Consider the following 26,082-nt stretch of genomic DNA (forward strand, 5'->3'; position numbering starts at 1 on the left):
CAATTAACCTCAGACTTACTCCCACTTGCAAACCTGATTGTTTGAGGTCCCTCACTTTCGTCTCATCCATTCACTTTTTGCTCCACGAGTGACCCTTCGTAACTCGTTTCCTGTCTTCTCCGCATGAGTTCACCTCATGTCATTTTCCTCCTCAGAGTCACATGCATACCTTCCAGCTCAGGTTCACCCAACCTCCTGTTTTCTCAAATTTTATTGACCAACTCAGTACTTACTCTTTTTTTTTTTTTTTTTCATTCCAGGGCCCGAAGCAACGATACCCGTGTTCAAGCACCACATGGTCCCTGTGGAGATCAATGCTGGCAACATTGCTAAATTTGAGTGTGAAACCAAGGATGCCAGCGAAGTCCGCTTCAAGTGGTTCAAAGACGGAAGGCTCATCAAAGAGGGAGACCGCTTCAGGATTATCAGCCGCATTACTGCTTCCTCTCTGGAGCTTTTGAGCGCCACCAAGGACGACGTTGGCGAGTACAGCTGCGAAGCGTCCAACAGGCACGGCAGTGACCAATGCTCCGCCAGACTCAACGTGACAGGTATGTAACTGGCAGCTGACCAATCTGCTCCATTATGAGCTGCTCCGAGTACCACAAAAGTGCTGTTAATATCTTTCCCTTTGTCACCATTCTCATAGAAAAACAAATCCCGCCCACATTTGTCACTAAACCCAACCCTCAGAGAGTTTGTGTTGGGAAGAGCACAATGCTTGAGTGTGTTGTGTCAGGATCTGCTCCTTTGAATGTTAAGTGGTTCAAAGACCAGCAGGCCATACCCAGCATGTCTGCACGCTACAAAACTTTCCGTGACAGGAACAAGATCGGTCTTGACATATCCGCAGCTAAACCATCAGACCATGGCCTCTACATGTGTCAGGTGGCCAATAATGTCGGCATGGCCGAATGCGCAATGGAGCTGCAAGTAATTGATAAGCCCAACTTTGTGAAGCTGCTGAGCCAAGTGGCGGCGGTGGTTGGTGCCCCGCTGCACTTAGAGTGTCAGGTGGATGAAGATACAGGAGTAAGTGTGAGCTGGACCAGAGACGGTGGAAAGGTCCACCAGTCCCCTGACTGCAAATTGTCCTTTGAGGATAGGACTATTGCTCTGGACATTCTTAAGACGACACTGAAAGATTGCGGGTCTTATGTGTGCACGGCGGCAAATGAAGCTGGAAGTGCGACCTGCGTCACCTCCGTCAAGGTTCAAGGTAAGACTTTCCTAAGCAGCAACCCATCTTTTCACTCTTCTTACCCTGCTGGTTTGCTTTTCCAAATGAAATGACTTCTTCGACGTCTTCCGGACTCGCCTTCAGAGCCGCCAGTCTTTGTAAAGAGGCTGGAAGCGGCCACAGTTTGGCAAAGAGGTGTGACGGCACGCCTGCAGTGCACCGTTAAAGGATCCCCTGAGCTTCACGCCACGTGGTTCTTTAATAATAGCGAGCTACTTGCTAGCAGCAGGCACATAATGAGCCTGAAGGACAATGTGTCGTCTCTTGAAATTGTTGGCGTCACATTGAGTGACAGTGGAAACTATACCTGTGAGCTTCTCAATGAGTGCGGGTGTGAAAGCTGCAGCACCAAAGTCACGGTGAAAGGTTTGTACGCTTACTCAATTTGCCATGAAAATGACGTTAACGTCTCATCTAACCAAACTCTTCAATCGAATTTAGAGCCGCCATCTTTCAGAAGGGCGTTGCCATCTGTACAGGTGGTAAGAGGTGCCACGGCCGTCCTGGACTGTGCCATTGAGGGTTCGGCACCATTCGAGGTGTCCTGGAAAAAGAATAAGGAATGCTTGAGTACAGATAAGAAATACAGAGTCATGTCACACGGCTTCTTGAGCTCACTGGAGATCGTCTCTTTTGAGAGCACTGATGCCGGAGAATATGAATGTGTCGTGTCGAACGAGGCCGGCTCTGCAACTTCAAAGTCTGTAGCCAAATTAAAAGGTCAGTGCGCCATTTACGAGGTGCAATCAGGGCTCCAGACAAATAACTTTAGGCCGTCGAAATGTTCCCGCCTCATATCGTTCCAACACAATTTTCACATCCAGTATTTGACGTGCAGACTTACACAGCACTAGGCAACACTTGAGACACTTGGAGCCCTATTTAACTACAGTTCATGTTCTGATCGTTTCGCCTCAGTTGTTTCTGCCGTTACAGAGTCTCCAGTGTTCTCAAAGAAGATTGAGAGTACTTCAGCCGAGCTGGGCAATAATATTAAAATGCAGGGAACAATAAAGGGCTCCCCTCCCATCACAGTCAAATGGATGAAGGACTCGGAGTTGCTCAGAGATGAAGATCCAAGTGTGAAAACTGAATTTGAGGACAACATTGCCAGCATTTCATTCTCACCTGTTCAAATAAAGCACGGTGGCAAGTACAGTTGCCTGGTGGAAAACGAGGCCGGCCAGCAAACATGCAAAGCCTTCCTAAACGTTCAAGGTTAAAACACCACCACGTTGATCGGAAGCATTTCACTCTTCCAACAATTTCTCAGTCTAAAATGGCTGTTGTGTTTTAGAACCTGCAAGCATCTCAGAGAAAACAGAATCCATCAGCATGACTGCAGGTGACTCTGCCACACTGGAGGGCACCATCTCTGGAAGCCCAGACCTGCAAGTCAAGTGGTTCAGGGATGGAAAGGAACTGATCCCTGGACGCAAATACAAGATGAGCGTGAAGGGCAACACTGCCATCTTAAAGATTCTGGCAGCAGAAAAGAGTGATACTTGTGATTACAAGATGGAGGTGTCCAATGAAGTTGGGAAAGACCAGTGCACATGCTCAGTGACCGTTATCGGTTAGTTTCACCCACAAGTCATGTCATTTTGAAGCATTTTGAAACTGTAAGCAAGCAGGGATGAGACTTATGTGTGTGCGGGACAATCTTTTCATATTGCAGACCGGCCAGTTGCACCCTCCTTCACCAAATCGCTAAAGAAAGTCAATGCAAAAATTGGCACAAGCCTCACTCTGGAGTGCAGAGTAGCTGGATCCCAGCCAATGTTGGTCTCCTGGTACAAAGGCAGTACAGAACTCCACAATGGTGGTGATTATAAGATTGAATGGAGTGACAACAAAGCCTCCCTGCTGATCAACAACTTGCAAAAAAGCCATGCTGGAGTTTACACTTGCCGGGCTTCAAATGTTGCCGGGGAACGGGAGACCAGTGGTACTTTGGCCATTAGAGGTCAGATTTATTTTCTTTGAAAAAAGGAAGCCCAAAAACTGGCAGACTGTTTGTTGGTCACCAAATCATCGTGCATGCTGTTTTTTTTTTCCTGGTATGACTTCAGAGCCTCCAGTGTTCACAGAGGAACCGGAAGCATTGGACTCGTCACCAGGATCCAACGTTGTCCTCAAAGCAGCCTTCATGGGCTCGACTCCTATGTTTGTTAAGTGGTTCCGAGAGGAGAAAGAGATGTTCTCTGGGGGGAGATATTTCATTAAGAGAGAACATCTCTCAAGCTCCTTGGAGCTTCACTCTGTCAAACCTAGTGACGCTGCTCGGTACACGTGCCAAATACGCAACGATGTGGGGAAGGTGGATTGCACTGCAGTTCTCTTTGTCAAAGGTGCTTTTTTCTTTCTACCACGTGAGCGGAGTCAAAGTAGTTTTCTCTCTTTGTTTAGCATTGTGTCTTCATTACAGATCCGCCCACCTTTGCAATTGGGCTGGAACCTTCACAGCTGCTGAAAACCGGGCAACCTCTCAAGTTGTCCTGCACAGTGCATGGCACGCCTGCCATCGCAGTCACATGGTTTAAGGATGGCAGGGACATAAGTTCCAATGACAGATGCAAGACGTCATTTGACGGATCCATAGCAACTTTGAAGATTGACGGGTGTTCTGTAGATGACAGCGGCGAATACGTCTGCGTGGCATCCAGTGAGGCTGGCAAAGATGAGTGCAGCAGCTTGGTTAGCGTCAAAGGTAACATACAGCTTGGTTTGCATTCTCTAAATCAGTATTTGGTCTGAGTGCAGTCTTGCTGAGTCCTCAGTATTAGGGAACACAATCAAGGGTCATGCTGAGCAGCTGCAGATTGTTGTCACATGAAAATATGACGGTCATTGAATGTCATTTTCTTGTTTCTAGCCCCTCCGTTGATTGTGAGACCTTTCGAATCGCTCAAATCTGTAAAAGGAGCCACCATATTCATGGAAGGAACCATTTCCGGCTCCGCCCCATTTGAAATATGTTTTTTCCACAATGATAAGCCAATCAGAAACAATAGAAGACACAAGATCAGTGTTGAAAATCAGACCATCTCCCTTCAAATTTCAAACTGTGAGGGTGGAGATTCTGGCTCATACCAGTGCACCGTGGCTAACGATGTTGGCGAGACATCCTGCTCTTGCTACATTTCACTGACTGGTCAGTAAAAAGACCGCCAGAGATTGTGCAGATCTTGTCACGGCTTCTACTGTGAACACTGGAGCTAAATATGGTCAAGTTCATTCCGATTTTCACAATGAGGTGTGACATTTTTGTTCCGTGTGGCTATTTTCTCGACAGAACCACCATCGTTTGTTCACAAAGTCAAGGACATGTTATGCACAGCGCAGTCAAATGTCTCATTGAGATGCAGCGTGTCCGGATCACTTCCCATGACACTGTCCTGGTTCAAGGACAATCAGGAGCTCACCGAAAACCAGCATGTTAGCATGTTCTTTGAAGACAAATGCGCATTGCTGACTTTGCAAAATGTTGATTTGCGTCACGGTGGGACGTACACGTGTCGGGCTCAGAACGCAGCCGGAAGTAGAAGATGCTCCGCCATCCTCGTAGTGTCAGGTTTGTGTTTGTTCCATTTGATGCCCTTGTCTCTCTTCCGTCATCAGCAGCTAATTCCATCTGGTTGTTGCTCTTTTGTATTGCAGAGCCACCTATTATTGTAGAACTTGCAAAGTCCATCAGTGTGACGCAAGGCGACCCGGCCACGCTTGAGTGCCGATTCTCAGGCACCAAGCCACTCAAGGCCAAATGGTTGAAAGCCGGAAAGGAGTTGCGCTCCGGCCCGCAATACAAAGTGCTGAGCTCCGACTGCAGATCAGCGCTCAGCATCTTGAAAACAGAGCAAAGTGACTTTAGTGTCTACACGTGTCAAATTGAGAACGACGCTGGCACAACATTTTGTGAAGCCACAATCACCGTCTTAGGTCAGCTCAACCTTTGACTCCCTTTGATTTTCTTTCACTGACAGGCGCTTTAACCCACTTTCACCCTCTTGGCACAGATGAGATTATTAAACCAACTTTCACAAGAAAACTGAAGGAGACAGAAGGCATCGCAGGATCTTCCACTTACCTGGAAACATTGCTCTCGGGCTCTCTGCCGATGACCGTCCAGTGGTTCAAGGACAACAGCAACATAGAGACAGATGACAAATACAAGTGCTCCTTCTCTGAAAACATTGCATCTCTGGAAATCGGTCTTCTGGAGCGCCAGGACAGCGGCCTCTACACTTGCTTGGCCACCAACACAGCAGGATCCACCAAGTGTTCTGCCGTTTTGCTTGTTCAAGGTTTGAAAACTCTCTTGCATTGCGCTTGAATGAGATTTAACGAATAAGGTTTGTCTTTCAACAGAACCACTGATGGTCATTGAGAGGCCCAGATCCATGAATGTTTTGCCTGGGTCAAAGGTAAAGTTCCACGTCCGTGTGTCTGGCACACTACCCGTGAACACCAAGTGGTTTAAGAACACGACAGAGATCCATCCCACCGGTGGCTGCTCTGTAATCCGACACCTTGACTCTACGTCATTGGAGTTCTTCTCTGTGACGCCCTCTGATTCTGGGCTTTATGTATGCACACTACATAACAACGTCAGCGCCACCTCCTGCCAGGCCAATCTCTTTGTTCAAGGTCATTATTGGTCGACCTCACTTGGCTTCCCTTGTCCAAGTGACACGAGTAACTCCTCTGTGTTGTGTCTCTAGAACCCCCAGTTTTTGTCGAGAAACCTGACAGTTTTACAGTGGTGAAAACAGGAGCCAAGTGCGTGTTGGAATGCAAGGTTGCCGGCACTCCGGAAATCTCTGTGCACTGGTTTAAAGGCGGAGTCCCCATTGAAGCAAGCGCAAAACACAAGATGTCCTTCCTCAATTCTATGGGCACATTAGAGATCCTGAATGCAAGAGAGAGTGACACCGGGAAGTACATTTGTCAAGCGCAAAATACTGCTGGCACAGAGAGTTGCAGTGTCAAGATGGAAGTAAAAGGTTGGTTATGAAATCTGCAACTTCCCGTTGCTTCAGTTGAAGTCACCGTTCACGTCTTTTGTTTTTAGGTTTTTCGCGGGTCTGCCCCCTAAGGGTTGGTCACAATCGGGTCTTTTTTGTTGAACATTCGCCTTGCCACTCTCCCCGTCAGGACATTAGCTGGGTTTACTGGCAGACCTTTTTTGCCATTTCGAATGAAGCTCTCTGGTATACATGTGACGTGATCTTTTCCAATCTGATGTTTCAGGGATCCAGAGTGCCCCTAAATTCCATTTTGGATTCGGCCCGTTTTTTCCGATAGAGATATTTTATATGGAGCTTTTTCAGTTTCATTGTAATCCAAGTACAAGACTCCATGGAAACCCGGCTCTTGTATTGTTGCGAACAGACGATAAGTGATGGCGTAACTCTCCACTATTTTGAGAGGGCCTTACTGGCTTCACATAAATGGCTTCTTTGTCACCTCTTTCTAACCAAGAGTCTTCTCGCTATCAAGAATTTGGACACTGTTTACTAGATAACTTGTTGTCCATGCGCATTGCGGTAGCAACTTATTACATATTTTGACCAACCCCAGGTGGCACCCACACCAGAAACATAAATAGGGAGACACTACATCCAAGACATCAGTGGCGTCTATTCAACTCATGAGTTGGATGACCGAGAAGCTGCACAGATGCTAAAGACCACTTAAATGTTTGATTTCAGAACCTCCTACGTTTGATGAGCACCTGGCGTCTCTTCAAGTCTTTAAAGGTTCCACCGCCATAATTTCCTGCAAAGTAACAGGAAGTGCTCCCTTTAACGTCACGTGGCTCAAAGACAAAATGCCAATCACATCCAGCCATAAGTATTTAATAACGGTTGACCATGAGCACATGTCCTTAAAGATCCTGGACTGTCAGATGCGAGATGTTGGTTCTTATGAGTGTGCGGTTACTAACGAAGTGGGAAGTTGTTCTGGATCCGCAGCGCTCACCCTGAAAGGTCAGTTTACGAGGATCCGTGTTTGTCATACTGAGGCCAAAAAGCTCTTGTGTCACAATTGTGATTGGATCTCTTTATTAGCGCCGCCAAGATTTATCCAAAGGATGGAAAATACGTCGACCATTTTGGGAGATGCTGCCATCTTTCGCTGCACCATTGACGGTTCTCCGCCTCTTTGTGTAAACTGGCAAAAAGATGACAAATGGATTGCGGAGGATAGCGAAATCAAGAGAACATTTGAAAACTCAGTCGCCACTCTCCAGATTCCCGCATGTGAGACGACTCATGGCGGCAAGTACGCCTGCCATGTTGTAAATGAGGCTGGACAGGAAAAGTGCTTTGCAGCCCTCGTTGTGGAAGGTACCTACTCATGCTCTGATGTCAGCCTTTTGACCTAACTGGGGTAACCAGACCAGTGAGTGACCCTTTTTTGGTATCTTAGCACCACCTTCCATCCAAGACAAGCCAGGAACAATCAAAGTGACATGTGGCGATCCCGTTAAACTGGAGTGCAGAGTAGCTGGAAGTCCTGGGATCATTGTAAGCTGGAGCAAAGATGGCAAAGAGCTCCAGTCCAGTAGAAAATATTGTCTGCACCATGAAAAGGATCTCAGCAGTCTAAGCATTCAGTCCTGTGAACTACAAGATGCTGGGGAGTATTTTATGGAGGCCCAAAACTCTGTGGGAAAGTGTCACTGCCACGTCACACTGGTCATTTTAGGTTAGTCACACAGATGTACTGTCAACATTCCCACCTTTGTTTCTCTCCTCTAACCACTAAACCACACAATAAATTGTGCATGATAGCTGAAGCCTTCGTTTGTCAGATTGTTTCAAGCTCAACCCTGCCTGCTCTCACTTTAGAGCGGCCCTATTTTGTTGAAAAGATGGAGCCGGTTGAAGTGAATCTGGGTGAGCCGCTCACCCTGCAGAGCCGAATTGCCGGAACTCCAGACATCTCTGTCGCTTGGTTTTCTGTCCCGTCACGAGAGATTATCGAATCATAGAACACGTGAGGCCTAAGAGAAGGCTCACTGTCACCAAATCGAGATCTGATTGGCTATCGCAACTTTGAAAAAAGTTTGCAGGCTCTCACAGTTGCTAGACAAGACACACCCAGGGAAGAATCTGAAGGCATAATATGAAATCTGCCTGGCAAGACTAGCTAGCTGAATTTGATTGGAAATAAACTCAGCTAAAAATATCACACGAGGATATGATATGACATGAATTTGAACAATTATGTATACAAAATGAAATCAACTTTAATCATCAATATGATCATGACTTCTTGATTATGTTAGGCCAGCAGAGAAGGCCTTGAAGGCCACCATCGGACGTTTGGATCCTTTGGTTTAGACGGACAGGAAGTGGTTGGAATATTTTGGTATCTGAATATAAAAGCATTACTTAATGACAATGCGTCTTCCTCCACGACAGAGCGTGCGCTTCCTCCGGCCTTCATCAAGCGTCCGCCAGACTCCATGACGGATTCGGTGGGGAATACAGTCACCATGGAGACTCGGCTTTCTGGCTCCCAGCCTCTGAGCGTCACCTGGCAGAAGGACAACCAAACAATCTGCCCTTCAGACAAATACAAAGTCATTTTTGAGAACAACACAGCTGTGCTGCTTGTCCGAGACTTGGACGTGTCTGAGTGCGGCGTGTACACCTGCGAGGCCTCCAATGCCGAAGGGAAAGCTTCCTGTCAGGTTTCTCTCACCATCTCAGGTACAGAATCTCTTTCTAATCAGCGTTTTTACTTTCATTTCTATTTGTGTCGAGATTCTTTTCATTTTTTGGGCTTAAGGACAAAAGACTCTCAGGTAGGCTGCGTTTACGCCATGCCCCCTGAAGCTCCACCTTTCAGGCCACTATGGGCAAAGCGAGATGGTTGTAAGACAATGCAGAAGGACGGGATGTTTAAAATGTCAAAACCTTTGCCATGGCAGTCACGATGCATTTTGAGAAAGTAGTCGAATGGAGTGCACACAACTCAACCTGACTGGATTTAATAAGGCATACTGCGGGGCGGAGGCATATTTGTTCATCATCATTTTAGGCGGCTATGTCACATTCACGGTCTAGAACCCAAACTTGTTTTTTTTTTAAACTTGTTTTTTTTTCGCTCTGTAAAACCAGATGGTCATCCTAAGAACAGAGTAGAAAATCCAAACAAACTAAAAGCCAGCTGAGCTAGCAAATGCAAAACATCTTTTGGTCCTATCGCTGAGGTCCGACTCCTTGTAGTCAGTCAACTTGATGTTCGTGCGTGTGCTGATGTGCGGTTGTTGTTCACTTGCTTTTTCAGAAAACACAAAACCTCCGAAATTTGACATCCCACTGCAGCCGTTGACGCTAAGTGAAGGCGATAATTTGAACCTTAAATGTCACGTCGGTGGTTCTCCTCCACTCACCATCAACTGGATGAAGGATAGGAGGGAGCTGAGGTCCAGCTCAACCACAAAGATCACGTTTGTGAGCGGAACTCCTTGTCTAGAAATCAGCCAAGTGACCAAAACCGCGGCAGGAGAGTATTTGTGCAAAGTCAGCAACTCTGCTGGGACCGACTTCTGCAAGGCAAAGGTCATCATCAAAGGTAATTGGATAGATGGAGCAACATTTAGTGCCTGCGTCCCAATCACACTGAGTATTCACCTCAATGACTTTCTCTAGACAAAGAATCCAAAGCCATCCCTGACATCTTGGCTCCTGCCCCTCAACCCACCGCCATGAAACGTCTAGACAACCTTTTCTTCATTGAAGAACCAAAGAATGTTTCTGTCACAGAGAGTAAGTCGGTCCAAACACCGCATCTTACATAAGATTTGGATGTGCTTCGCACCTCCTGCTCCTCCTCACACAACACATGAGGCAAAACTGTTCAATTAACCGAAATGAATCATGTCAGTTTTTTACAGGCGTTCTCCTCATATGTGAAATAGCCCATGAAAAAAACAATAATGATCCACTCATAAACCCCCCCCAAAAAATGGAATGAAATCAACTGAATTTTAAATATTTACCTTTATTCCAAAATGCTGCTTTGGTTCTACGTCTTAATTGCGGCATCCTCCTATCAATGTCTCTAATGGTTTAGTTCTCCAAGGGGTGGTCAAATGGAAAGTGGGCTGTCACTTGTAGAGCGCTTCGGTACTCACAGCTAGCAACTGATGACGCTGCATCAGGAGCATCGGAGTTCGGTATCTTGCTCGAGTACATTTCGTCACACTGGCCGGGGATCGAACCCCGACTACCACTGAGCCACGCCGTGCCCTGGTTGTTGTTGTTGTCGCTGTTGTTGCCAGGTTTGGCTGATGAATTTAGAACGGAAGAAGCCTTTTGGATGAAAGATAAAACATCTTCAACAACCAAGACAAATCCAGTCGCTTTGATTCCATTTTTGCAGATTATCATGACCTGGACCATTTATAAACATCTCAGAATGTGATGCATTGTTGTTTTACCGCAGAGGGCACGGCCACTTTTATCGCCAAGATCGGAGGCGAGCCCATCCCCAGCGTCAAGTGGATGAAGGGCAAGTGGAGGCAGCTCACCCCCGGTGGTCGCATCGCCATGGTGCACAAGGGCCAGGAGGCCAAACTAGAGCTCCGGGAGGTGACCAAGTCTGATTCGGGCCAGTACCGCTGTATAGCCTCAAACAAGCATGGCGAGATCGAGTGCAGTGCCGAGATGGCGGTGACCAAAATAGAGCAAGCTGCGGAGGACATCAGAATCCAGTTGAAGAAGTAAGTCATCGGACTTAATAATAATAATAATAATAATAATAATTTGCCCTTTATTAGTCCCACAATGGGGAAATTCGAGATTCGAACCCAGGCCTCCTGGGGAGACTGGGTCCTGAACGCGGCGCCTTAGACCACTCGGCCATCCTAGAAAATAAATGTCCTTTCACGCGTTTCTCTTTTTGTTATGACTTCTCAAAATAACAGAATCCTTCTGACATTTCACAATTTGACAAACGCGCACTAGACTGTCCACCGGATTGCGCTGTACTGAACATACTACACAAATCAGACGCAATGCCATGATTTTGTTTCCTCTTGTGTGTGCTAGGACCCCCTCAAAGCAGAAGAGCCCCAAAAAAGAAGAAGAAATCAACTTAGTCCAGTTGCTGCGAGGGCAAGAGCCCAAAGACTACGAGAATATTCTGAGGGAGCACCACATTCACGACTACCGAGCGATCCTCCAAGCGGTAGAGGTCCTTAAGCAGGAGAAGGAGATGGAAGCTGAAAAAGTGGTGAGCAAATTCCTGTCAGGTCGATCTTGTGGTGTCAGGTCCGATTAGACTTGGCTACCAAGAGATGATACGGTACGGAGCAGCCTGTGACTATAGTCAAACGTTGCTTCGGATCTTGGAAGCGAGGCTTGGTTAGGGCTGGTGAGTACTTGAACGGGAGGGCAACTGAGAATGCCGGGTGCTTATATTGCCTCTGGGAAGCCAGTCCAACTCAGTGCCTGTCCCAAGCCCTGATAAATAGGAAGGCTTGAAGTCAGGAACAGCATCCGTGCATTCCAAAAAAAAAAAAAAAAAGAAAAAAATGGCAACAGAACTGAATCCAAAACAATGGCAACCCTGAAAAACGGAAGAGCTGAGATGACAAAGACTCCATCCATTACTTCGAATTTCTCCTTGGCCGGTCTATGAATTTTCTTGGTCATGTATGCATGTGATTGTTGTGTTCTCCTGCAGGAGGTACAACGTGCTGACCAGGTAGAAGAAGAAGATATGGTCCGTCTCATCCAGCAGCTAGAGGGAAGCATGGACACAGAGGTAGCTAAAAGAGCAGAAGATCTTTGAAAGCTATTCATTCGAGAACGCAAACGCTTTCTTTTTCATTCCATGTTCATTTGTTCGCTTTTCTTACGTGGTACTAACGCTGTAGAACCCAAGTGGCCAAATCCTCATCCGACAAACCCAACTGGCTGAAAAACTCACCATCTCAAACGACACCCTTTACCCAAGAAACTACACACTGTTGCTTTAGCACTTGGCACTTTAGAGCTCCAAATGTGAATTTCCGTCTTTTAGTGTGTACCTACTGATCTCGTGATGTGTAGGAGGGACTACACATGTAAACTTGCGTCATGGTAACTTAGATACATTTCCAAAGTACATTTTATAGGTTGTTCATTCATTTGCAAATGAAGTAAACAAATACGACAATAATGAATAGACGACAGAAGCACATAAAAATGATCTTCCGCTGATAAAATGATTCAATGTGATTCTCAACCCACAGCCCGTCACTGTCATGGAGAACATCAGTGACCAGACCACATCGGAAAACAAAAGCGCTTCGTTTGATTGCCGGATCAGGATCAACTACCCGGAGATCACGTTGACCTGGTACAAAGGAACCCAGAAATTGGAGGACAGCAAAAAATACAGCATAAGCAGCGACGGTGAACGCCACAGTCTGAAGATCCATGAGTGCCAGGTCACAGACCAGGGTGACTACCGGGTGGTCTGTGGTCCTCACATCTCCAATGCCAAGCTCAGCGTATCCGGTAAGAGCCGGAACACCCCATTTAACTGGAACGCATCAACTTCTTTCCTATGACTATTAGGTCTTTGACCTGCTGCTTCAGTCCTTGAACTTTTGGTCCGGATATTCAACGCAGGTTGTCTTCCGATGACAAATGAGGCTGTTACATCATGCATGCATACTTCATAAAAATGATCTTCAGTCAAATTTTCTTTCTTGCACCAACTTTAACTCACTGAGTTGAGCTAGCGTATGCGGAAGATGAAGGTAACTAACAAAGCTAAATCTTCAAGGCGACAGCCAGTAAAATCTACAAATAATACATTGAATCTTCATTGCAACACAGTACATGGCCTTGGCATCTTTAAAATGAGCTTTCTCCATCTTTCAAGTTCCCAAAGTTCACAGGACAGCGGAGGACACGCCCGTTGCACCGGAAGCTAGGGTTCCCGCTCCAACAAAAGGTATCGAGAGAAAACTGCTCAGGTTCTTCTTTATTGTTCACGTCACTTTCGTCCTCTTGCGCCAATTTTCTTGCCCCTGAAAAGTCAAACGAGTACCAATATTTTAAAGAACCTGCCCCTACGAAGTCAGAGATGATGGTTGCTTCGTTGCCTCGACAAGAGGAACAACCGGTCTCGGAAGGTAACAATATTCCAAACATTCGTTTGTTTTCACTTCAAATACGGTTGTGTTTGTCTAGAGTCTTACCGTATTTTTACGGCCAAAAGGCGCTCTGTATCAAAGGGCACAGCACCAGTTGAGGGTGCTATTTCTGTATTTAATACTTAGACTGGGCGCGCCGCACTATGAGGAGCCCGTTAGCATGCTAGCTCGTACATGCTAGCTCACAAATGCTAGCTCACGTATGCTAATGGCTGTTAAGGAGCACTTCAGCTCAGACAGATCAGGGGTGTCATGGCAACACATCAATTGACTACGTCAGGAGAGGGATGTCACTGGTCACCACACTCCTTAGAGTCATGGTTTCAAATCAAAACCATAAATATCTCTGAACACCATACAAGCAAATAATGAAACAAAGAATTAGCACAAAACATGCATCTCTCATGCCATTCCTATCACCAAAAGAAATAAAAATAACACAAAAACAGTACTGAGGCATTCTGGGATCTTATCAGCCTTATCAGGTTAGGGAGATGTGAGTGGTGTTTTTTTTTGTTTTTTTTTTTGCAGTCCGTTGTCTAAACATGTGATGTTTCTTGCTTGCAATAACATGAATGATAAGACTACGGCATTGTGGACAGCTGCCCTTTTGTCCAGCTTTCTCTTGCAAGTCACTGAAAAAACATTCACATCATGCATTTGTCACACTCAATTTGTAGCATAGATGTCTCAGACTTTGGCCAGAGGGTGTGCTAACATGCACTCTGCAAGGGAAAGGCTCAACCGTTGAGAGAGTTGTTCAGTCTATAGAATAGGCGCATCGCATGATAAGGCGCATCATTGGTTTTGGGGGAAATTAGAGACTTTAAAGTGCGCCTTGTGGTCGCAAAAATACGGTATTTGTTATGTATGCTCTTGAACCCTAGACTGCCAGTATTTGTATTTCGTATCTTGTATTCCTTTACATCTTCCCCAAATGGCAAACGTCATTGCAGTCATTTTCTTTTTTTAACTTGGAAGAATCTAAACGATATGGAAAAGCAGCACCACAACCCGAAACTGAACCTCAACCTGAAGCTGAACCAGAATTTAAACCAGGACCTAAACAAAAACCAGAGCCTGAACAAAAAACAAAACCTGAACCGGAACCAGAACTTGAAGTGGTGATGACCGTCAAGGCCACTGCAGATCATTTTGTAGTCCAGCCAATATCTGAGCCTCTGGAGGCTGCAAAAGAGACCATGGCTGAGTCCAAAGTCTCTCCGCCGGACAAGAAAGATGAAGCTGCTGTACCCAAGCTTCAGCCTTCCAAGAAAAGAAGGGAGGATTCTGACGCGAGAGGTAACGTCTTTCACTCATAAGAGGTCTTAATCAGTCATCTTCTTTAGGGGTACAAGCCTAAGATGCTTCTAGGCATGTACTAACACTGGCAAACGTTTGCATCCAGACTAAGAACTCTCCTTCAAGTCAGTCTTTCATTTGCATTTGAGTTGAGATCTTTAAGGAAGTAGTTTCAACAACATTTAATTCTTGTCTCACATGGCAAAAAGTTTAGAAGCTCAGACGGTCAAGATGCTTCTCTGCACAGCAAAACTGACAAACGCTGTTTGGTTTGTGTGCCTGCTGAGTGTCACTTTGCTCTTTCAAATGGATGATCGCTAAAATCTTTTTGAACTTAGCCCAGAAACAAAACCAATTGATATCGTCCAAAAATTCATCTAGTCTTCTTTATGTTAAATAGTAGATTTGTTTTCCATTTTTTCCGACAATGCAGGTTCTTTTTTACATCTACTAGTTTTTGGACTATTCACCCCAAAGTGATGCCACCTGAAAGTGATTGGATGAGCAGGAGGACTTCTTTAACACTCCTGAAGAAGGTGCCAGTTGCACGTCAAAACTAGTTGAGGTAAAAAACAAAAAAACAAAAAAAAAAAAAAACCCTCCATTGTCTAAAGAAAAGTAAAAAAAACTAAAAACTATAAACCAATTGATGCGATCATGCAGAGGCACCCTAAAACATCCCTTTCGCATCACCATGATGAGCCACAAGAACCGAAGTACCGTCCAGAAAAAAAAGAAAAAAAACATTGTGAGAGCCAAAAAGATTGCGGACCAGTCCGGAATGGTGCCAGCAGAAACAACTACAGCCAAAGAAAGGTCTCGACAAACACCAACTAAAGCAGATGAAATACCGCAGAGAAATCGAACCCGACTTATCTAGCCCATCCGCAGGCAAAACTTTCAAAGAGACCAGAGCAAACACTTGAAGCTTAAACGCCTCAGCAACTCGTGTCGCTCTGTGATGTCATGAATCCGCAGTCATTTTATCACTTGTTTGTGTGTCATTTGTTAGCGTGTATATCGTACAATCACTAAAATGTCCTATTTTGTCCGTCACTTTTTTCTTGGACACCGCTCAATGGTGCAAATCTTCCATCTTGGCTCAATGTGAAAAACAATCCAGCTCGTCATGAGGTTGAGCGCCAAGCTGAAGATGCCTCTTCATTCAAGGAGGGTCAAGGGGAAAGGTTCCTCACGCTGGATCACCAAGACAGGACATTGGACAATGAGACAAAGAAAAAGGGGGACGTTCCTGTCTGGGACCAGGCTGAGAACCTTAAGGAAATGCAGTACACAGACAAACCTCATGTTCCAGAAACAGAAAGGAAACCTCCACCAAAGACATGTCTTGCATCCTACAATGATCAGTTGCAAGGACATCAACCCACGGAGGCTGATTTTCCAAGGGGAGCCTCATTACACCGAGAAATAAAAGAAGCCAGTCTGCAATCGGATCCTGTTGGCGTGAGAGGCTTTCCTTCCTCCAGACAACTGAAGTTACAGAGTCCACTTGAAGAGACAAAAAAAAGGGTCAAACAGAAGATGAAGCATGAAGATACCTCCAAAAATCAAGCGACAGAAGTCGAAGCCAGGTTGAGGAAGGTTTCTGTCAATTCTGCAGAGTCAGAGAAACAAATAGAAACTTATCTGCCAGAAGTGAGCAGGAATCATGAGCACGAACGTAATGCTCACAATCTGCATGACGGAGAGGATAGGGAGTTAAGAACAATTCGAAGGAGTGAACATGTTGTCTCTGCAGCAAAAGAAGCAAGTCAGCTTGAAGTTGCAGTTGCTCATAAAATGGAGAAAGAAGAACAGAAAGATGCTCAAGTGACAACAACAGAGAAGATACAAGTCAGTCAAGTATCAGACGAGCAGACAGAAGCTGATCCTCTTGAAGCACGAGGCCTTCCTCCATCATTGAGGAAATATTTGACCGACATGTCTCGCGAGGACTTTGCACATCCTCTGGCAGACATAGCGCTTCTTCACAGAGAAATGGTCCAATCTGGGACAGAAAACCCTCCACTTGAAAACGCTTTGTGTCATGAAGCTCTGACGGACAAAGCTAGGTCCGCAAGCAATGTTCCTTCAACACCAGCCCTTCGACATGAAGCTTTGTCCAAAGTATTGGCACCACAGCAGAACGCTCTGAAATTTGAATTGGCTTCTGCTGACTGCGACGAAAAGCATTCTCCAGACCAAGTGAAAAGTGAGCCTCCATTAGGGAAAGATGACAAGAAGCGTCAAGACATCCAGGAAACAAAGACACGTCATTCAGGTATCTTGGTTTCGCTCAAACCTCGTCCAAGACTTCTCATGCTCACAGTTCATGTGTGTCTCCTTCTCCTACAAACACAAACTAACCCTTTTTGTCATCTTTCATCTTTTCCTTGCCCACCTTTGTGCTGTCATGCTCCATGTGACGGCTCAAATGACTCCATGTTTCATCACATTGATGCGGCTCCTATCTGGACTGACCTTGTTGTTTCATGGCCATGATCCCTGCGTTTACTTTTTTGTTTCTCAAGCATCTTCTCTGGAGAAGAAACCAATTGTGGCCACATCTTCGCCTTCTGCTCCTGTCTCTCCACCTTCAGGTATTGTCTTCTGGTCTGTCAAAGATTCTTCTGGCTTGTCCATGGTTGCCTTTTCCCTCAATTGCTAGTGCTTGGTTTTCCGGTGACTTGCTGGTGTTTTTTCTCGGTATTCTTCATCTTTTTGTATCTTCTTTAGTGTCTCATGCGGAGAATAAAACATGGAAAGCCTCAACTCCCTCAGCTCGAGAGGACAAAGTGGCTCCTCCTGCAGGTACTTCCTTCTTAAAACGCTCAGCTCTTTCATAGCTTCCCTTGGAGGAGTTTTGTCTTGTTTAGATCAGATGAGTGGTCAGTTGTGTCTTCCTATCTGTGTGTCTGCATGTTCCTTTGATGACATGCATTTTTGGGGTCTGACCTTTTGTTATGGTCTACCTTTAAAATGTCTCCTCCAGAGGAGAGGAAAGTCTGTGCTCCTGCACCAAAGCTACCAGCTGAAGTCATTCCTTCCCCAGGTAGCATAACTGATGTGTGTGTGTCTGCTGTCCATATTCTTTGACTTCCTTTGCCTTTCAGTTCAAACATGACTTGTGTTTGGTCTGAACGTGTGATTTATGGTATTGCCATTCTTGTTGCCGTTTGTCTTGCTCTGGCAGAGGAGAATCCTTTGCCACCAGCCAAAGTGAAGGCTAAAGCATCTTCTGTCTTGAAGCAAGTCTCTCCTCCTGGAGGTAAAGTTTGTCACTCAGCTGGTGACAGAAATGCTGCAATAAGTTGTGCTGATGCAGTGAACCTTGACAATTAGTCTCGTTTCCAAAAAATGTCTCAACAAAAATTCCATTCCCCAAATGAACGATTGCACAATATGACTGATTTCATTTAAACTCTTGCAGAAAACGGACCGGTTAAGGCTCCTGGACCAACCAAAGGTATACGCACCTTTTCTTTGTTTGATTAAGGAATCAAATTGAGTACTTACTGTATGGATAGTCTGTTGTTTGTTACTTAGACTTGAGTGTGTATCTGTTTGTGACGACATACTATCTGCTGCCACAAACACAGCACCAGCTGTACAGAAACTTAAGAGTCCACTTCAAGCGACAAAAACAGCAGCAGCACAGAAGGTGAAGCGTAAAGTTACCTCAACAACCAAAGAGAAGGAAGCAGAAGCCAAGCTCATCAGCTTGAGCGAAGCTGTGGCCAAGAAAGAAGGAGAAACTCATCAGGCAGAAGTGAGCAGGCATTTTGACCAAGAACTCAATGTTCACAGACTTCACGCCAGAGAGGATCACGAGTCAATAACAGTCTCAAGAAGTGAACGCATATTCACGTCAGGAGAAGAAACAAGCCAACTTGAGCTTTGCCAAGAACAGGAGGAGGTGGCAGTTGTTGGTAAAATGGCGAAACCGCCCCCGGGAGAAACAAATTTACTAAGCATAGATAAGAATGCACCTAAAACGTCAGATGAGCAGCTAGAAGTTCATCCTGTTGAAGTGACGACGGGCCTTCCTGCCTCCGAAGACATGATGCCGTTACAGACTACACTTGAAGAGACAAAAACATCAGTGACGCAGAAAATGCAGCGTAAATTTAGCGCCGTCACCAGAGAAAAGGAAGCAGCAGAGGGTCCAGTTGACATCTTGAAGAAAGTTCCAGTAAAACCTGCGGTGGCCAAGAGACAAGTAGAAACTCATCAGGCAGAAGTGAGCAGGCATTTTGACCGAAAACTCAATGTTCACAGCCTTCACGACAGAGAGGATCGCGAGTTAATAACTGTCAGAAGAAGTGCGCGTATCTTCAGTTCAGAAGAAGCGAGCCAACTTGACATTTGGCAAGAACATGAAGTGGTTGCAGTTGTTCACAAAGCTGAGAAAGAAAACCTAAGAGAGACAAATGCACTTAGTACAGGAAAGAAGAGAATAACCCAAATACCAGAAAATCATGTTGAAGTGACGGGCTTTCCTCCCTCCAATGAACTGGTGAAGACAAAGGGAGCGCTTCAAGAGAAAAAAGCAGCAGTTACAAAAAAAATAAAGCATCAAGTTACTTCCAAAATAAAAACTGAGGAGGGAGAAGCCGAGGTCATTGGGTTGGAGCAAGTTCCAGAAAAATCTGCAGCGGCTTTGAAACTAGTAGAAACTCATCAAGCAGAAGTGAGCAGGCATCTTGAACAACTCAACGTTCACACACTGCACGGAAGAGAAGATCGGGAGTTAATAACAATCGGGGGGAGTGAACGTGTCTTCATTCCCGTCAAAGAGACGAGTCAACTTGAGCTTTGCGAGGAATATGACAAGGTTGCAGTTGCTTATAAGATGGAGAAAGAAAAACATGAAGAGACAAAAGTGCTAAGTATGGATATGGAAAAACTAATTCAAGTGCCAGAAGAGCAAATACAATCCAAAAAACTTACAAAAGAAACGCAAAATATTCAACTAAAGAGACGGCCCAAAAAGCCGAAAGACGAGCCCACTCACAAAGCTGAAGATGACACCAAACTTAGTGAGCAAAGAACGTTAACAGTATGGACACGTGAACAAGTCTTCATGTTGAATCGGGAGATGTCAAAAACCACGCCAACAGCTGTTGATCTACTGGATGGACATGCCAAAGTGGAGGTGCCTGAACCAGATGCGTCCACAAAGACAAAAGAGAAAGAGGAGCTAGAGACGCTAACAGTGAAATGTTTGAAATATGAGCAAGACAAACATCCAAAAGAAAAGACTTCAAGAAGAGACAGTCCTGTCTACACCCATCAACTCACCACTGATCAAAAAGCCACAAAGGTTGGAGACCCAACTCTCACACGTCCAAATCCTGCTCCATTAGCTGATGATAAAGTGCAGGTCAAACTGAAGCCTGAAGTCAAAATGAAAGAAAAAGTGTCGGACAAAGAGAAAATTCCTGTGGACGCAAAAAGCCTGAGTCACACTCCAAGTGACAAAAGCTCCAAAGATCTGAAGCCAGACCACGAAAAACCAACAAGAAAAGATAAGCACAGAAACAACCAGGATCCAGATGGTTTGGCCGAGAAATTCAGTCCTCTCGTAAAGAAAGATGAACACAAAATGTCACACACACAAGCAGATACCATAAAATGTACGAGTACTCCATCACCTGAACGGAATAAAGGAAAAGTTGAAGGGGGGTCCGAGCCCACGGAGCAGATCAAAAAGGCTGAACAAAAATCACACTTGTCAGCCAAGGCTGATAAGTCAAAACGAAAGGAACAAGTTGCCATTGAAACAATCACGGCTGCTGAGAAAGTTACAAGAATTGCAAAAAGCAATTCACCAAACATTCCAGAAACTCTGAAGGAACCTTGCGCTCAAAAGGCCACTCAAGTAGATAGACCCAACAGGGTGAGGCTTTCCCTCGTGAAGGAGGTCTCGCCGAGAGCTGTGCAGGTGAAGAAAGTTCCCACGCAGCCAGAGGAGGAGGTTTTTGAGGAAGAGGCAGAAGAACACCAACATGCGTCCGATGAGGAGATCTGGACTTGGGAACTGGTCCCCTCTGAGGACTGGCAAGGTGAAGGAATGGATGGGGCGTGGGAAACTCCAGGCACTCCTGACAGCCAACAAGGTGAGGTGACATCCAGAAACTTGGAGACGCTGTCAGCACCCCCAACCCGCCCCCCCTACTACCGGCACCCGTTTTACCAGCCCCCACTACCACAACCCCCTATCGGCACATCCTCCTAGCACCTCCCTTAGCAGCAACCTTGCCACCACTCTCACAACTTCTGAGATGTCACATCTAATCTTCATCACGAACTCTCAAGTCACGTGATTCATTAGTTAACACCGAGCAACGCGTTAGCATGCGATTCATAAATGTCGTCCTCATCATCCTTATCATCACCCTGTTTCTATTTTAGATTTAGTCAAACCAAGCAAAGACCGTTTTGTTGTCTTTCCCCATTGAACATATTGAAAGAATTGTTGTCGCTGTTACTATTGTTGACTAGAAGAATTTGACTCTTGGAAACGCACAAGCACAAGATGAAATTGTGACAGGAAATGTTTCCATCACTTCTCCAGATGGCAAACCAGCGGAGGAACCTCCTAAAGGACGAGGACGAGGATTTGGCGGTGAGAACTGATTGGCTTTCGCGTTTAGCTATACTGCGTGTATGTATGCTAGATAGATATACACTGCATGTATATTAAACTAAAATGCTTTTTTGCTGCTCTTGTTTTGGTCTTTTTCTTCTGTTACTTCGTCCATGAGAGTCTTTGTTCTCAACTCTTCACTTTTTGAATTCATTTCATTGATGTTACCCATTTTTCTCTGACGTTCTGCTGCCCGAGCGGAATCTAACCGAAAACCTTTTGAATTCTGCTTTTGCAGTGAGACTTACGCCCTCTCCAGGTGATGGTGGTCGGGGTCGAGGCCTGAGGCCCGGCGGAAAAGGGCCCTCGCCTCCGGAGGAACCTTTTGGAGGATTCAAACTCAAAGCTGTCCCGCTGAAGTTCATCAAAAAGCTGGAGGATATCGTGCTACAGGAGGCCGAGTCTATCGGCTCTTCGGCTGTGTTCGAGTGCCAGGTGTCGCCATCCACCGCCATCACATCTTGGATGAAGGATGGGGGCAACCTGCGCGAAGGCCCCAAGTACAAATTCACCTCAGACGGCAAGGATCGCAAGATGGTGGTCAAAGACGTGCAGTTGTCAGATACTGGCGAGTACACCTGCATCGCGAGGAACGCCGGCAAGGAAATCAGCTGCACTGCCAAACTTATTGTCGAAGGTTAGCTCACAGATTTCTCATTCTTTCAACTTTGAAGGAGAAACACAGAAAATTACATTCCACAAATTGCTTTCATCTTCAATCGTTTCCAGGTCGTTATCGAGCCATTTTGTAATTGGCAGTGCTAATATTTTGACCGCAATTCTCTTTCAATTCACCAATTGACATCTTAAAGACGATCCAGACTCAGTAGCGCACCGCATGGGCCACCAAGCATCGGGCAGCGGACCCGTAGCAGGCCAGAGGCCATTTGAGACCGCAACACGCGGAGTGACTCTCGCTGTCCGACTGACTTCATGTTCAGGTTCTATAGCAGACTGCTGCGTAAGCCGCTTTGCAAAAATGCAAACTAGACAATAACACCATCAAAACTGCTTCCATACCTTGTGGCCAAGCACCTGGCATTCAAAGACAAGCCTTTTTTTTTTTTTTTTTGCAGAGAAAGTATGTCCAAGCCAAGATGGGACCACCTCATTGCAAAGAGACAAGCGCACGCTTGCCACTAAGTAGAGTGACGACATTCAGTTGCATAGTTTATCGTACGTTTTCATTTGTTTCAAACCAAACAAAAAATGCAACAAAAATGGTCTTACCTTGGACAAGTGGGTGAGGCGCTCATCAACTTGATTCTCTGAAGTCAGTCAGCGTTCTTGAATATCAGAGGAGCCTTTAGAGGTCAAAGGCACGGGTCATAGAAGTTCTTCTCTTCTCATTGCAAACACATTGTTCGCATTGCACAGTGTCCAGTGTCCAAGCGCTCCAAGTTGTGGTCCAAACAGATGGAGGCAAAATGCCTTGGCCCACATTTTCAATTGAAACATGCGATAGCATGCTGCGTCACAGATAGCGCGCAACCCTTGCAAAAATGGTCTTTCGAGACCATGTCGGTCTTAGCACATGAAATATTTGTGAGCAGCAGAGCGTGCGCATTCCAAGATGTTGTTCTTGTGCAGAGCTGCCCGTGAAGTGGGTCAAAGAGTTGGAAGCGGAGACATCGTGCACCAAGGGTCAGCCCATGTACCTGACCTGTGAGCTCAACAAGGAGAGGGATGTCATCTGGAAGCGGGATGGCGTCAAACTCAAGACAAAGGCCGGGAAGTTGGCCATCAATATCATCGGCTTGCAGCACGCCGTCACCATCCAGCACGGTGCAGAGGAAGACAGCGGCCTCTATTCGTGCGAGGTGGACGCGCCGGATGGCATCAAGACCAGCACCAACGTCAAAGTCACCGGTGAGGAACGTACTGACGGCTAATCTTGAAAAGTACAATTTGGGGGAAAAAAGGTTGAAAAATGAAAACCTTTCCAAGGTTGTCTTCCGGGCTCCAAAGAAACGAGGGAAGCATGCGCATTCACTGCGGCTCGCATTGCCGCCCTATTTGTGCTACTTTTGGTCAAACGCCAAACTCTTATTTGAAGTCTTTCCATTCCACTGCGTTAAAAAGTCAAACTTCTCAGAAAGACCGTTTGAGCCTCATTTTACCAATACACTTACAGATGCGGTGAGTCATATTTCTACCACACCAAATTTATCTGAGCAGGCCGTAGTGTCGCACGAACACACTCAAGATTCAGACACAGCGAGTGAGCCTGCATTTGGAGCCAGTACAACCCTCATATTTTGGGAAATGGTTGATTCCATTTTCCCGTTTGTCCAAATCTTTTTGCCCAACATACATGTACCTGTTAGTTCCCAAAATGTGCAGTCCAGCGGCAGTTCCCAACAAGTGATTTCACGGCACTTCACACATACTTGATGCTGTCTAGCAGAGTACAAACGTAAGACTCGCAATGAAGCATGAAACCTTGTCAATCTTTGTACTCAGAGGTGATCAAAGACTGGTTGGTGAAGCCCCTGAGGGATCAGCACGTGAAACCCAGGTCTAGCGCCACCTTTAGGTGTCAACTCTTCAAAGACACGCCCAACTGGAAGTGGCTGAAAGGCGAGACGGAGCTCACGCCTTCCGACAAGGTCGAGATCAGCAAGGATGGCGTCATCATGCTGCTCACCATCAACAACTGTCAGCCTGACGACGTGTCGGAATACACTTTTGCCGTGGAGGACCGCAAATATGTGGCCAAACTGACTCTGGGAGGTGCGTCGGGGGGCCTGAGTGAAACACATTCACCTTCCGCTAGCCACCAGAATGATGTGTTTGATGTGCTTGTACAGAGCGTGAGGCGGAAATCTTGAAACCACTGGCCAGCGTGGAGGTGGTGGAAAAGGAAGAAGCCAAGTTTGACACCGAAATTTCAGAGGACGACGTCATCGGAGAATGGAAACTTCAGGGCCAAGTGCTGATCAGATCTCCGGTAAGTCACATCTTTATTATTATTATTTTTTTTTTTTTTCAAAATTGTAAATCTCAATTTTACTGTAAAGGTTTTTTTTCTGTTTTGAGTTGTCATGTCAGGAATTTCATTCTAGAATAATATCAAGCTGATTTTAGGTAGTAGCAGGGTCAGCGCTTTAGGAATTTGCTCTGTTCCGATTCTTGGCAAACATCGTTGATCCTATTTTTCAGACATGCGAGATCAAAGCCGATGGGAACAAACGTTTCCTGAGTTTGAAAAATGTTCAGTTGGATCAAGCAGGTGAAGTGACATACCAGGCTTTAAATGCCATCACCAGTGCCATGCTGACCGTCAAAGGTACGCCCGTAATCCAGATCTCGTGTCTGCATGTGCGCGTGTATGCATGGTGAGCGTTTGCGAGAGAAAACACGTCAGTAACCTGGCAAATGGTTGAAACCTCACAGAAATCGAGATGGGCTTTGTGGAGCCTCTGAAGGACATTTCGGTTCCTGAAAAGAAACAAGCTAAATTTGAATGCACCGTCACCAAGGAGGTGTCCAAGGTGATGTGGTTCAGAGGTGCGGAAATCATCACCCAAGGCCCCAAATACGAGATCATTGACGACGGAAACAAACACATGCTGATCATAAACAGCTGTGAGTTTGACGACGAGTCCGAGTACACCATTGAGGTTTTGACTCAGAAATCCACGGCTCGGCTTTCGGTGGAAGGTAAGTCGCGGGTTCCGTCCACTCACCGTTGGCGTGTTTTCCGCCCAAAATTGGGGCTCAGGTGGGGCCCGTCTTTAACATGAGCGGCCGCTCCTATTCCCTTCCAGGCTTGAGGCTTAAGATTGTCAGGCCTCTGGAGGACCAGATGGTCAAAGAAGGTAAAACGGCTCGCTTTGAGCTTGAGCTGACTCACGACAACGAACCGGTGGTCTGGTACAGAAACGAAGTCAAGCTCCATGTGAGCAGAACAGTGATTGCGCAAGTGGAAGGAAAGAAACACATTCTGGAAATGCGGATGTTGACGCTTGATGATACCTGCCAGATCAAGGCAGAGGCCAAAGGAATAAGCTCACTGGCAAAGCTGACCGTCATAGGTACTGGCACACATCTTTCTTCTCTTGTGTTTCTCTGCACGGGGGATGGGTGGAGGGCCGATTCTCCTCAGAGGACAGCGGAGGTCAAGGTCCACGGCGAGACCAATCAGTGGCAGTCCCTTCACCGTGCTGCCTCTAAATTGACGAGTCAACAATGTTTTTACAGAGGGTGATCCAAAATTTGTGGTGAAACTCCAAGACTACACAGCCACAGAGAAAGACCAGGTTTCTCTGGACTGTGAGCTCAACAAAGATGTCCCTGTCGTTTGGTATCACGAAGAGACGGAGATGATCGCCTCCAAGACGGTGCTGATCAAGTCCGAGGCCACTCGGAGGTCTTTGGTCTTGAGGAAGGTGGAACTGAGCAGTAAAGGAAAGTACACCTGCGACTGTGGGACTGACAAGACTGTAGCTGATCTCACCGTGGAAGGTAAAACTAAACCGTTGCGTAGATTGACTTTGTCGTGGATGAGCGTCTTCACATTTGGCATCTGTGCTAGCTCGCGTCATCAAGCTCGTTCGTCCCATTTACGGTGTGGAACTCTTCGATGGTGAAACGGCTCGTTTTGAGGTGGAGATCTCTGAGGATGATGTCCACGGCCAGTGGATGATGAATGGAGAAGTCCAAACCGCTTCTTCTGTGAGCACCTCTTTCGCCGACTCGCCTCATCTGCTCCTTTGTTGTCTT

At 46.1% G+C, this 26,082-nt stretch overlaps 1 protein-coding gene across 1 annotated transcript in view; it reads left to right on the top strand.

The window, feature by feature from the left end:
- The window catches only part of LOC148323988 (titin-like), a 149,733-nt gene that overhangs the window by 31,524 nt on the left and 92,127 nt on the right, over nt 1-26,082 (top strand). Inside the window, 49 exon segments of the mRNA XM_088314508.1 lie at nt 261-551; nt 650-1,219; nt 1,325-1,606; nt 1,682-1,960; nt 2,177-2,458; nt 2,538-2,816; nt 2,919-3,206; nt 3,313-3,591; nt 3,669-3,950; nt 4,116-4,394; nt 4,536-4,814; nt 4,901-5,179; nt 5,257-5,544; nt 5,609-5,887; nt 5,962-6,243; nt 6,952-7,230; nt 7,312-7,590; nt 7,673-7,951; nt 8,095-8,200; nt 8,535-8,569; nt 8,671-8,961; nt 9,542-9,829; nt 9,907-10,023; nt 10,703-10,979; nt 11,308-11,491; nt 11,945-12,025; nt 12,495-12,762; nt 13,133-13,204; nt 13,314-13,385; nt 14,388-14,708; nt 15,503-15,559; nt 15,562-15,626; nt 17,236-17,308; nt 17,445-17,519; nt 17,689-17,760; nt 17,902-17,976; nt 18,139-18,174; nt 18,308-19,056; nt 19,507-20,827; nt 21,286-21,336; nt 21,596-21,994; nt 22,948-23,226; nt 23,821-24,090; nt 24,168-24,307; nt 24,520-24,646; nt 24,754-25,020; nt 25,128-25,394; nt 25,561-25,824; nt 25,895-26,034. Of these exon segments, the coding sequence (XP_088170634.1) occupies nt 261-551; nt 650-1,219; nt 1,325-1,606; nt 1,682-1,960; nt 2,177-2,458; nt 2,538-2,816; nt 2,919-3,206; nt 3,313-3,591; nt 3,669-3,950; nt 4,116-4,394; nt 4,536-4,814; nt 4,901-5,179; nt 5,257-5,544; nt 5,609-5,887; nt 5,962-6,243; nt 6,952-7,230; nt 7,312-7,590; nt 7,673-7,951; nt 8,095-8,200; nt 8,535-8,569; nt 8,671-8,961; nt 9,542-9,829; nt 9,907-10,023; nt 10,703-10,979; nt 11,308-11,491; nt 11,945-12,025; nt 12,495-12,762; nt 13,133-13,204; nt 13,314-13,385; nt 14,388-14,708; nt 15,503-15,559; nt 15,562-15,626; nt 17,236-17,308; nt 17,445-17,519; nt 17,689-17,760; nt 17,902-17,976; nt 18,139-18,174; nt 18,308-19,056; nt 19,507-20,827; nt 21,286-21,336; nt 21,596-21,994; nt 22,948-23,226; nt 23,821-24,090; nt 24,168-24,307; nt 24,520-24,646; nt 24,754-25,020; nt 25,128-25,394; nt 25,561-25,824; nt 25,895-26,034 (12,194 nt within the window).

This window comes from Idiotropiscis lumnitzeri, chromosome 14, assembly GCF_059441095.1.
Source record: "Idiotropiscis lumnitzeri isolate Australia: NSW breed Sydney's pygmy pipehorse chromosome 14, RoL_Ilum_1.0, whole genome shotgun sequence".
In the NCBI taxonomy this organism is placed as follows: Eukaryota; Metazoa; Chordata; class Actinopteri; order Syngnathiformes; family Syngnathidae; genus Idiotropiscis; species Idiotropiscis lumnitzeri.